Source organism: Dermacentor variabilis, chromosome 1 (genome assembly GCF_050947875.1).
Source record: "Dermacentor variabilis isolate Ectoservices chromosome 1, ASM5094787v1, whole genome shotgun sequence".
NCBI classification, from domain to species: Eukaryota; Metazoa; Arthropoda; class Arachnida; order Ixodida; family Ixodidae; genus Dermacentor; species Dermacentor variabilis.
In genome coordinates, this window is record NC_134568.1 from 5712710 (window position 1) to 5725568 (window position 12859).

Genomic DNA, 12859 nt, shown 5'->3' on the forward strand with positions numbered 1-12859 from the left:
CGTTCTGCGTGTTTACGTTATCGTAGTGTAGGATCTGACGTCGTCGAATCATCGTGCCGTCACAGAAATCAGCTACACGTTTCGGTTTCGGTATCTCGTTTATTGGTTATTTAAAGTTATTGATGAATTTCGCAGCAAATTGAATCACCCTACCAGTGACAGGACTGTCAATGCCATTTGAATATGACAATATCCTATTCAGGTTTGAAAAACGCTGGAGTTGCCCTTTAAGCGCTCCCCATACGTGGGCCGATCCCGAAGATAGTGCAGTACTGACGCGACCCGCGGCGGAGGTGCAATTCACAGCTTCGCTAGTCATCCTTCTTCGCAGAGTGGAAGGGCACTGAATATCTTGATGTGCTCCTCTATAAATTACTCAGCAAGCGCAAGTGACGCTTTGCCTGGGACTACCGTTTCCCACGCCACCGAGAGACAGCCTGCCCAGAGACATTGACGACCCAAATTTTGCTCTAACCTCCCCCCATTAATAGGGTCCCGAACCACCTCTTGGTATTTGTGAAAAAATGCAGTCCACTGATAGCATACGCTGCTGTGATTGTCAGAGCTAAATTTTGCAGTCGAGCGCGGCGCGTAGAGCTCGCAAGTGGATCACGAAGTCACTTTTCCTCAAACACTCTCTCATCAAAGAAGCCCTCTCCTCACCCTTTTCGGGCGCTTTATTTCGTAATACACTCTTAAAAAAAAGGTAGTCGCAAGCGACTCTTTTCGGGGTGTATCTGCTCGTCGCACATATGATGACCTTTTGGGTGGTAACACGTACTCTCTTGGAAACACAGTGCGGGCGACTCCCTCACAGTACCGGTGACTCTCTCCCGCAAGACCTACTGAGGTGTATGTATTACTCCCAAAGCAGGAGTTGATGCGAGTACCTCAGTGGTCCATGCAACTACCTCTTGGTAGTCAGCGGTACCCCTTTGGAATGGGAACAATGACCCTTTCTAGGGTAGTCATCTGAAGACTCACAATGGTGGTGTACATGACTACCATGGCAAGAGTTGGTGAAACTACCTTTTGGGTGGTAACACGTACTCTCTTGGAAATACAGTCTGGGCGACTCCCTCAGCACCGGTGACTCTCTCCCGCAAGACCTACTGAGGTGTATGTATTACTCCCAAAGCAGGAGTTGATGTGACTACCTCAATGGTCCATGCAAGTACCCCTTGGTAGTCAGCGGTACCCCTTTGGAATGGCAAGAATGACCCTTCCAAGGGTAGTCATCTGAAGACTGACAATGGTGGTGTACATGACTACCATGGCAAGAGTTAGTAAAACTACCTCCTGGTACTTAACCGAACCCTTTGCAGCAACTGCTGTGACCTCTGCCTGGGTAGTCAATAAACTATCTTTACACTAAGATGGAATCTCACAACATAATAGATTTTAGTCTGCACGTGCAACAAATGCCTAGATATTCTACAGCTCTTAGCCACCATTATATGTTATGATAAACTGTAATACCATAAACAACTAAAAAAAACACTGAGCACATAACACTACAGTGAGTGAAACACCAAGAGCAAAAATTTCACTACTATAACTGTGTTAACCTCTAACGCATCAATGCACTATACCTGGCAAAAACAGAAGACAGCAGTCTGATTTGCTCAACTGGAATCAATGGCCAACCTTAAGAAACACTATGCTTCAGTTTAGAAGGCACACTGAACAGCTGCAAGATGTCCAAGGTTATCAGGTATTGTAGCATTTCAGGCATTTGAGCAAGAATTTAATTCTTTGCCATGACAAAGGGCCCATTTATTTCAATATGCCATGGAGGCATATGTGGACAGAAGAATTAAATTTCAATATCGATATTGAATGACCAATTTACAATCTCACCAAATCAAAGCACTCATACAGCATCAATGCCAACGGAAGAAATATGCCTAAAGACCAGATAAATGCAAAGCACGGCATGACAAATAGTGCCAGTTTAATATACCTGTGCTGCCTGCATAGTAGGTACATCCCATAATGTTTCAAAAGTGCAATTTCTTGGCCATCCTTACATCCAAATTGTCAAAAAAGACTGTTGTCTCACCTCCTAAATGTTTCTGTTTGCAATGCCACCATGTTTGCATCAAATTCTGTCTGCTCCAGTAAACATCTGAAAGAACAGCACAACTGTTAAAAACTTGTAAAAATTTTATTCAATAAAAGATATGCACACATCACAGTAACCTTTAGCAAGAGCACATATAGTGATCACAAGGAGCACTTCATTCTTGTAAGCAGAGCACCCAGTTTAGAGGAGAACAGGAGGAGCCTGAGAATAGCTATACTGCATCCGTTAATGTTCTCGTGGAATGAACCACAAATGGCCTTGCCACCATGGTATATCGTAAGTCCACACATGTCAAAATACCTAAATTTTCTTTCTGTAAACCTTCATCATCATCATCAGCAGCAGCAGCAGCAGCCTGGTTACGGCCACTGCAGGGCAAAGGCCTCTCCCATACTTCTCCAACTACCCGGTCATGTGCTTATTGTGGCCATGTTGTCCCTGCAAACTTCTTAATCACATCCTCCCACCTAACTTTCTGCCGCCGCCTGCTACGCTCCCCTTCCCTTGGAATCCGTTACACCCATCATTCTTCTTTCCATAGCTCGTTGCATCGTCCTCAATTTAAGTAGAACGCTTTTCGTAAGCCTCCAGGTTCCTGCCCCGTATGCAAGTACTGGCAAGACGCAGCTGTTTTACACTCTTCTCTTGAGGGATAATGGCAACCTGCTGTTCATGATCTGAGAATGCCTGCCAAACGCACCCCAGCCCATTCTTATTCTTCTGATTATTTCAGTCTCATGATCCGAATCCGCGGACACTACATGCCCTAAGCAGATGTATTCCCTTACCACTTCCAGTGCCTCGCTACCTATCATAGACTGCCGTTCACTTCCGAGACTGTTAAACATTACTTTAGTTTTCTGCAGATTAATTTTTAGACCCACCCTTCTACTTTGCCTCTCCAGGTCAGTGAGCATGCATTGCAGTCGGTCCCCCGAGTTGCTAATCAAGGCAATATGATCAGCGAATTGCAAGTTACGAAGGTATTCTCTGTTACCTCTTATCCCTAATTCTTCCCAATCCTGATCTGTAAATACCTCCTGTAAACACGTTGTGAATAGCATTGTAGATATCGTATTTTCCTGCCTGATGCCCTTCTTTATTGGGATTTTGTTGCTTTGCTTATGGAGGACAACGGTGGCTGTGGAGCCGCTGCAGATGTCTTTCAGTATTTTTATATACGGCTCAACTACACCCCGATTCCGTAATGCCTCCATGACTGCTAAGGTTTCGACTGAATCAAATGCTTTCTCGTAATTAATGAAAGCTATATATAAGGGTTGGTTATATTCCGCACATTTCTCTATCACCTGAGTGATAGTGTGAATATGGTCTATTGTTGAGTAGCCTTTACGGAATCCTGCCTGGTCCTTTGGTTGACAAAAGTCTAAGGTGTTCCTGATTCTATTTGCGATTACCTTAGTGAATACTTTGTAGGCAATGGACAGTAAGCTGATCGGTCCATAATTTTTCAAGACTTTGGCGTCCCCTTTCTTATGGACTAGGATTATGTTAGCGTCCTTCCAAGATTCTGTAAACCTCAAGGACCACCAAATGCTCGGTCGCCTCATCGCTAGGAACCTTGCTTTTCCATCTTCGGTCGAGCCCTAAAGGCAGAAAGCAGAGTTGATCTTGGCGCAAAATGACATGGCAAGTAATGGCCAGCTTCTGTAACTGCTAAATGAGCAAGAATGTTAGGCCTTAGCGCCCATCCGCTAAGTTGTGGCAAAGAAAAGCAAGCGTGCTACCATCCTGTATGCAGGTGGCGTGAGCGGCACTTTTACCAGAGTGTTGAATGACTGCAGTGTTTGTGTGGCGCATGTCCTTTCCAGCAAGCTAAGTGATGAAATGGTGCACGTGAAGAACTTCCTTGGTGTCGTGTATAAATTCCTATGCAAAAAATGAGATTCACTGTACACTGGCAAATCTGAAAACTTAGAAAAGTGCCTAAAGCAGCATCAGCACGAAGTTGCCAAATGCAACCCTGTTTCCAAGACATATTTATTTATTTATTTAACCATACTGCAGGCCAATTCTTTGGCCCTAGCAGGAGGGGCATTTTCGGAATGACAGACAATAAATAACAGTAATAAATTAAAAACAAGCAAAAGTAACGCTAACACAATGGAGAAGCAATTTTCAACAAAACAAAAAAAAAGAACAAGAACAGAACTAAAACCGGCAGAAGATACATACGTTTATACAATTGCAAGAATCTATAGCTCACAAAAGAAATGTTCCGCTTCTGCTGAAAAGTCACTGGCCTTGATAATACTCCAAACACCAGGAGAACATAGGTAATTCTATAGACTAAGACTAGGCATTCGTTATAGCTACTGCATTACCAACGCAACTACTACTAATATCACTGCATCTTCAGATGATACGCTAAGCGATAGAAGTGACACGATAGCCTGCTTGACATCTATGCATGCGTTCTCCGTCACCTCACCTGCACAGAACCAAGCCACTGCCTCTCCTGTCATTTGCAAACAAGGAACCCATACTAGCTCCGAAATAATTTTATTTATATAAAAAATATAATTGGTGAGTATTTGCTTTGTCACCATAATAAAAACTTACTATGAACAACATTAAAACAAGAAAAATTTTTAGGTTTGGCTGGCTACTGCACTCCTCAGCTGTATAATTCCAAGGCTAAGATCAGCGAAACAGCCTGACTGTTAAAAAAAAAAAAAAAAAAGAGAGGCTACGTGGATACAGCGAGGTGTATCCCAAGAACACTCAGACTTTGGTGAGCTTTCTCAGCCTGCTCAACAGCTTGTTCAACACTGGCTGCTGTTTTTTTAGTTGCTGCGGCTGACCGTGCTTTCAATGCTGTTAGCACTTTAAGTGCTTTGGTGCCTAGCTTTGTTGTTTTTGTTCTGATTTGCATCATGTGCTCTAGCAATGAGAGCGTCTGCTTTGCAGAGCTGACGTATTCGATGTTGAACGCCCAGTACATAGAAAATAACACTACTACACCAGAAGTGAAGTCCAGTACATCAACGCATACGTCCTCACACTTCACACACATGGCCTCGGAAGACATGGGGCTGTCGCCAGTGTACAGCAATGTGGGGTGGGCAAACTCCTGTCCTGGTGTCTGCAAATCAAACATATAAAGAACATAAATTCTTGGGGCACAAAAACAAATGGGGTTGCTTAGTGACATATTAAAAAACTGACTTTTATTTTAGTGAAGGGTTGTCCAAATGAAAACTTAAGCAGTGCAAAAGATCAAAAGTGTAAGTTTTTGTTTGAAGTAGGGAGAAATGGTTTGTTATACCGCATTTACTTGCATAATGATTGCACTTTCTTGCCAAAAAACTTGATGTAAATTCAGGGGTGTGATCATTACGCCGGTTAAATTTCCTGCGAAAAGAAAACATTTTTTTTTTCATCCCGCATTTGCTGCGGGATGACAACAGGTCAACAAATCACTGTAACAGTGCGGGACACCAAAACAAAAATGGTGGCTGGCGGAGCAAGCCAGATGCGCTGAATGCGATTTTTTCTTCTTCTCGTGAGTACATTATGCGCATTGACACAGTTTCTTCTGTATCAGTAATGCATAATGTTACTATCGGCAAGTTTGTGGCAATAACGTAGCCATGACCACTTTGAAGGGACAGAAACAGAGATGGGAGCGCTTAGCTGCCAGTGACAGAAACACATGGTCGGCACGCTGCGGAAACTGCAGCATTTGTCTTCACTACTATCTTGATACGGCATGCTTCCAATATGGGTAGGCGAATATCTTAGCTGTGTTACAAGCATCGGCATATGAATAGGGTACACTTCTAACGTATCAGTGTAAACGTGGCTACTATCATTGCCACTCGTGATTTGTTGCGTGCCCACGAGTGCAGGTGAGAAGAATTGAAAAGTACCTTTTTTGTTGTTGTCGACCACAACCATTATAAAGCCTATAAATAATAAAGCCAAGGTGAGCTTGGTTGTAGCTTTTTTTTCATGCAAGTGCGGAAAGTGATGAAAGGAACGAAATGAGGCATCTGCTTAAGAATGTTCGGGCTTGCAGACTGCTTGGTATGTCTTGAAGAGTTGTTAGCATAGCATTCGACAGATGTTAAGCGCAATCATCATTAGCTGGACTTGGCACATGACATACGACTGCGGAAAGTTCGGGTTGCGATCATTACATAGGAAAGGAACAAAATCGAACTTTGAGAACAAAATTCATGGCTGCGATTATTATGGAAGTGGATCATTATGCAAGTAAAATACGGTATTACAAGAAATTAGGACAGAACAGTTCTAAGCATTTACTTCAAAAGCCGAAGTGCCTATATTAGTGTGCTACAAAAAATGCAATACGCTGGAGTTCAATTTTTATAACTTAATTTTGCAAGATCATATGTGTATCCATGGATGATTGCACAACAAGATATAATTCCTTTGATAATGTCTATTAGGTAGAGAGCATGAATGGTTTCCCTTGTTACTTTCAATGTTTTCAAAGCCCAGCAAAAGGTCACCCTAATAATCCGAGTACACAGAATGGCATAGATAAAGTGCCTGTGCACGAGGATAAATTACGTGATACTTCTTATGCCTTAATGATTGTGTTAACATAATTAGGCAATTTCAATTTAAGGCTATACTTCAATTGTTTATCTTAGTGGTTTTCTAGCTCCCAAATTTCCCCACAGTTTTACATCATTTTTATGGCCCCGTGTGGATATTATGTACTTATCATGCTGACAGCTCAAAGTTCTAACCATTTTTGTGAACATGTCGTCCCCTCGCTCATTGACAAGGAATGGTAGAACCATCAGAGCGCCCACGCCTCTTGCATCTGAAGAGAAAAATGACACGAGTGAAAGTGCTGCAGTTGCTGACCAATTTCGCTGCTTGTGATTATTCAGTAAATTAGCAAGTGCAACAAAACTGCAAGCACTAACAGTTTATAAGATTCGTACAGTCATACAGCAGTACACTTCAGGAATCTCGGTGGCACAATCCAGTACTAAATGGGCAGTGAACAAATAGTGACTGCATATAGCTGTCTACAATAAGGATATTTGCAAGATGTGTTGTTTAGCCATTTGATGTATGAGACTTACTTCTGGAAGTGTACTGCAAGTGGTTCAAACATAAATAAGGGGAACGAAGGGGCCAGACTTTGTTAATCAAGACTGTATAAAGCCAACGAATATCTAGACCAAGGAAAGCACAGGGAAAATTAAATATGATTTTATTGAAATGCACAACTAATTAAGAAAATGGAAAAGTAGACAAAGAAACAATTTGCCACGTAACCTGCCTTACACATGTGATGCTACATCAATTAAGCTACGATGGAGGCTATTTTCTCCTATTCACCTCGCTCAGCATTTATGTACGTTTATTAGATATGACCTTGGCAGTGTTAACTAGCACCACCCTTGGGAATGGTTGACTGTGAAACATGTTTGTTGAACCATAGGCTTTCTATGGTTGGATCGAACATGAAAACCTTCCCTATTCATTTCCTATTGCTCTTTGTTTTTCTTGTTTTAGGCAAACTTTAGCAATAACTATGTATTTCAAAGGCATAAAATACAGACACTGATTCAAATTACCATAGTTTTTATAGTCATATCATAAGAAGCCAACAAACACTGACACCAAGGACAACATAGCGGAAATTACTTGTGCTTAATAAATGAAAATAAAGAAACGATGAATTAATGGAAATTAAAGTGGATGAAAAAACAACTTGCCGCAGGTGGGAACTGAACCCACAACCTTCGCATTTTGCGTGCGATGCTCTACCAATTGAGCTACCGCGGCGTCGTTTTCCTGTCCACTTTCTTGGGTATTTATGTGTCCTAGTAGAACCCTGGAAGTGTTAGCCAGAGCCACCACTCAGACCTTAGCGGCGGACGTGGAACGTCCTTTCTGCCGCAGGTGTCACGAGAACGTGATCTTTTCTTGGGTGAAAGCAACTGGTCAATAAACCCACATATGCTACCTGAAGGCATCAATGTTGCCAGATTCGAGACCCTCGTTATGTAATCAACGAAAAGAAAGGGGGTCAACTGAGGGGCCCGATTTTTATTAGTCATATAAGAAGCCAACAAACACTGACACCAAGGACAACATAGGGGAACTTACTTGTGCTTAATAAATAAAAATAAAGAAACGATGAATTAATGGAAATTAATGTGGATGAAAAAACAACTTGCCGCAGGTGGGAAGTGAACCCACAACCTTCGCATTTCGCGAAGGTTGTTCTATTTGTTCAATTGGTTCATTCATTCAATTGGTAACTATTTGTTCAATTGGTAGAGCATCGCACGCGAAATGCGAAGGTTGTGGGTTCGGTGCCCGCCTGTGGCAAGTTGTTTTTTCATCCACTTTAATTTCCATTAATTCATCGTTTCTTTATTTTCATTTATTAAGCACAAGTAATTTCCCCTATGTTGTCCTTGGTGTCAGTGTTTGTTGGCTTCTTATGACATGACTAATAAAAATCGGGCCCTTCGGTTAACCCCCCTTTCTTCTCATTCATAGTTTTCATAGAAATATGTAATGCTAATTTTAGAAAGCTTAAGGATAGGGCTAGTTCATACGAACACATCAGCTAGTTTTTTACTCCTATTCAGGCAGACACAGCACTAAGGACATGGATTATGTGAGAACGCATAGAAAAAATGTTACATCACAATGTGTAATTTTCTTGTGTGCCTTCAATTTGTGTCCTTAGCACTGTTCCTACCAATACGGGGCTAGTTTGTTATACATGTTGAAGTGAAATGCATTATTAAGCCACAATAACAAACAATGAATGGTATCATGTCAGTCCTTTCTGCCATGCTACCTCGTTACTCAGTAGTGCGTTTCACTTTAATGCTATGTAAACAAGCAATTGAGAGTGAATCTTATGCTGCGTACCATACTGCAGCTATAATGCCCTCCACGGTTCCTTAGCAGTCAGCAGAAGCTATTCAATGGAAATAGGTTTTATGTTCAAATAACTTTGTGGCTTCCTTAACTAAAGCTGAAATATAGCTCATGAGCAACACATAACTTTATCCCTTCAGCCATGACAGTGTGTGGTGTGTGACAGTGACAACTGCTACGTCGCAAGTGGTGGAGTATGCTTTTCGGTCCTCCGTCCTCTGACTCCCCGCTCAACCTCCTGGAGCTTCGATCGGGTCGCCGATTGTGCCAGCTGTCCGCCAGCATGTCGCAGGACGAGCCAACAGGCACTTCTACTTCTACCATCTCAGCCTCGGCTACCCCGCACCTCCACCACTTGTGACGTAGCAGTTGTCACTACGTTTATTCCGACTCGAAGATACGGCGAACCGATCACGCCCGCAGCACAGATCACACTCGAGAGCCAGCCCCACAAGCGATGATGAAGAACCCCATATGAGCCCCACATGATGATGATCATGTACAGATGACAAAGAATAGCTTATATCTGGCTACAATATGCACAAAATTTTCTGCAAACACAAAGCAAACTCAGAAGAAATATCAGACTGTAGGATGATATTTAAGTGACGTCAGGCCAGTCATCACCGTTACACAAAAAGTTGAATGTGAAATTTATTAGTTTAGATGCATTATTTCACGAAAATAAATTAAAATTGTTAGTGAAGTAGGTGACACTGTTATTGATCTAAGGTCCTTCTAATGAAAACAAAAACACTAAATAACAGCGATGATACAGAGCAACACTTCTGCCTTTTTGTGAAACATGGTGTTATGTTTTTAAGATACTGTTGTTTGGCATTATTTGCCTTAGTGATTATCCGTTTAGCATTAGTAGAAGCTTACATTCATAATCAGTACCATAATCAATATTTGTAACTTAGTTGTTATCAGGATATTTAAGAGCTGCATCTTGATAAGACAGCATTATGACTGAAAGGGTTATTGCCAGTGAACACTGCTAGCCGAACTTTATATGGCACAGCAATTAACAGTGTCATAGGAGGCGAAATGTGCTCAATCTGACTATGCACCTACATTATGAGGTGTGCTGATGCAGGAAAATTTTAATATGGTACACATATCCCTGGACTCCTCAAACTTCTATTTTCCAAAGCTGATTATAAACACTGGCAATGCACTAACTGCAATACACTGCAGGAAAAGAATTTGTGTGCTTGGCCCCCTAGAAGAATGCATTACCTTGAGCCTTAAAGACTTACAGTTTCTCGCAATTCTGTTCTCCACAGCCATTTCTGCCAGCACAGTGCACAGAGTTGACTGCGCTGCTCGCTTGAGCCTTGCTGCATTTAGAATATGGTCGCTGTAATCGTTCAGTGCTTTCAGCAATGCGTTATCAGGTGGTACACCGGTTAGGCGACAGCATTCATTGCAGATCTGTAACAATTAAAGCATAGCTTGAAACCAGTTCATGGAAACAACGTGAAGCATGGTCAATAGTACCAAGGTACTGTCAGTTTGCAGATATCAGTGCTAAGACAATGTGATTATTTGTGGTCACAATAAGTGAAGCACAGTCTTGCAGAAGAGTAAAGGACAGTTGTTGAGAAATGTGAAGTTTCTGGCTGGCTCCTCTGCATAACAAATCATCAAAAGCTGAACATCAAGAAATGTAACTTTGATAACTTGACATTCCATGAGGATTAAAAAAAGAAATGCTGGATGCTGTGAGTGGTGACACAACTGTTACAATAGTTAGTGTCACAAAGCTCTTTAATTCGATTGAAGGAGCTTCGCTGGAGCAGGAGCATGCAGTTATTTGCTGTTACTTCATGGTATGTAAGTGAACGCCATTCAGGTACGCTTGTAACACTAATAACTTGTCATATTTACTGTTTGAGGGCTACAGCATGCACAGCAAATTGGAAACTAGAGAAGAGAGTTGGGTTAGTTGATACTGTGTCTTTTGTAGCGAAATAATTATAAGTGTGAGAACAATTTCTATAAGAGAGGGGATAGGACAGTGCACGGGACTTTTAACTGAGAAATCTTAACGAATCAAGGACCAGCAAGGATGCCTGTGTGTAAGCATGAACAAATGAGCAAACAAGCCAATGATAAAGCCAATGAAACGAGCCATGATAAACCACTACGGATCATTGATGCAAATGTTCATATCCAGACATGTGACTAATTTCCTTGTGAGTGCCAAAGACGGTGTGCTTACGCATCTATTACCTGTTTTTAGTACGCAAGAAAGCTTCAAACACTTTCCTATAAATTTGACCACTGAGCCGCCTTAGAACACATGCATTATTAAAGCATGGGGAGCATTTGTGTTTATGGCACTGATCAGCTAAGTGACTAGCTGCAGCTAGGGTGATGACAATGGTTCGGTGCTCCCTTGTGAGGTCCTTCAGGCATCTCCCTGTCTGGCCTATACAGCATTTTCCACATGAAAGTGGAATATTGTATACCACCTCAACAACCTTGCAATCCACAAAGTGCACGGCATGCTCCTTTGTGCAGGCACCTTTACCTCTTTTATGGGCTCTCAGTTACAGGCACCAAAGTGTCTTCCAGATAGCCAGCACTACGCAAATGCTTTGGCTTTTGCTCCACACTCAGGGTACTTAGTGCTCACAGGATTTTACAAGAGCAGCTCTGAGGCAGTTGACTGCTATGTAGCAGCAAGAGGAAAAAACAGTGCAGTTTAAATAAATTAGGAGATTTAAGCTGCCACAAGACAGCAAAATGGGAAGAGTAGGCAGCAATGGTGACAATTTCTTGGGTCAAGCTGTGATCACATACAGTAACCCAGCAAGGAACATAGTGAGAATCATAGTTTGTGCCAGCAGTTTCTTAAATTAGACGTTTGCATTTCTCAATGTGCTTTATCATTATGGTATAGTGCGAAGAAGCCTTGTGTACTGTATTAGAATTAATTATTTTTAGACAGATAACCTCAAGATAAAAATATGTTTGGATATGTTTCTTGGTGTTGACTTTTGCTAAGTGAAGGCTCAGGTAATGGTTCCCCAGAAGGACTAAAGCTATTATTAAGGTAGTTGGACTAACCAGCTATGATAATGCAAGATAAAAATTGCCGATGAGGCAACTGAAGAAATTTCACAATAAAAACTATAAAGTGCTGAACAATTAGGTACGCTCACCTCCTTTTCTAGCTTTAAAGCTGGATAGAGGTCTAGAAGAGCGGCAAGACTCATGCCCTCTTGTTCTATGTTTGCTCTCCTAGCAGCTGTGGTCCTGTTCATGGCGTCCTCTATTTTGTCCATGTCGGGGTTTCCCTTCTTGAGTTCTTTTTTCATAAAATTTGTTGTCTCGGAGATGAAGACCTCATCTACTTCAAATGCTGGCTTCACAGCAGTCTGAAAGTACGAGATAACAGAGACAGTATAACAAAGTTTGGTTTCATAACATTGGGAAAATTAAAGGCAAGGAGAAAAAGATTTACCATACTTATGCATCAGCAACACATACACTGCATGTTATCATTTAAAAGGCCTTCCTATACTTCTAGAACGTGAGTAAGGTCACCCAGTCATTTTGTACTACTACTGTAAATGCACAAGAAAAATAGTAATCCTCTGCATAAAACAGGAAACTTAAAGGTTTTTCTAAGCATTTGTCTATTATCACACCCAAAGGCCTCTATGGGTGCTACAGAGGTGATGGGTAAATGACTTGCAAACAATCATTTATGAAAAGAAAAGCAAGAAAAAGACAAAGAAATAAAAGAAGCCCAGCATATTCACACAAAATCAAGCAACAACTGACAACACCAACACTGGGTTAGTGTGGATACGCAGTAGGCAGAACACATTTAAATGTACATGGCTTCAC

General features: G+C 41.6%; 1 protein-coding gene and 1 non-coding gene across 2 annotated transcripts; both read right to left on the reverse strand.

Annotated features, from left to right (window-relative positions):
- Window positions 1-4796: 4796 nt before the first annotated feature.
- On the reverse strand, window positions 4797-10626 carry LOC142575221 (uncharacterized). Its single transcript, XM_075684376.1, has 3 exons — window positions 10258-10626; window positions 6829-6905; window positions 4797-5192 (listed from the first exon to the last, which is right to left on the reverse strand). Exons 1-3 carry the CDS (start codon window positions 10286-10288, stop codon window positions 4797-4799), a joined length of 504 nt encoding a protein of 167 aa, XP_075540491.1. The 5' UTR covers window positions 10289-10626.
- Window positions 7810-7882, reverse strand: TRNAL-CAA (transfer RNA leucine (anticodon CAA)). Its single transcript has one exon. It is a non-coding gene; the product is annotated as a tRNA-Leu (tRNA).
- Window positions 10627-12859: the final 2233 nt, after the last annotated feature.

What these genes read in the sequence shown, in the direction of transcription:
- LOC142575221 (XM_075684376.1), bottom strand. Translation starts at nt 10,288, where the DNA reads ATGGCTGTGGAGAACAGAATTGCGAGAAACT. An exon ending in GAACAGAATTGCGAGAAACT is followed by an intron (nt 6,906 to 10,257) that starts GTAAGTCTTTAA and finishes TTTTCTCTTCAG; the next exon opens with ATGCAAGAGGCGTGGGCGCT. An exon ending in ACGACATGTTCACAAAAATG is followed by an intron (nt 5,193 to 6,828) that starts GTTAGAACTTTG and finishes TTTGATTTGCAG; the next exon opens with ACACCAGGACAGGAGTTTGC.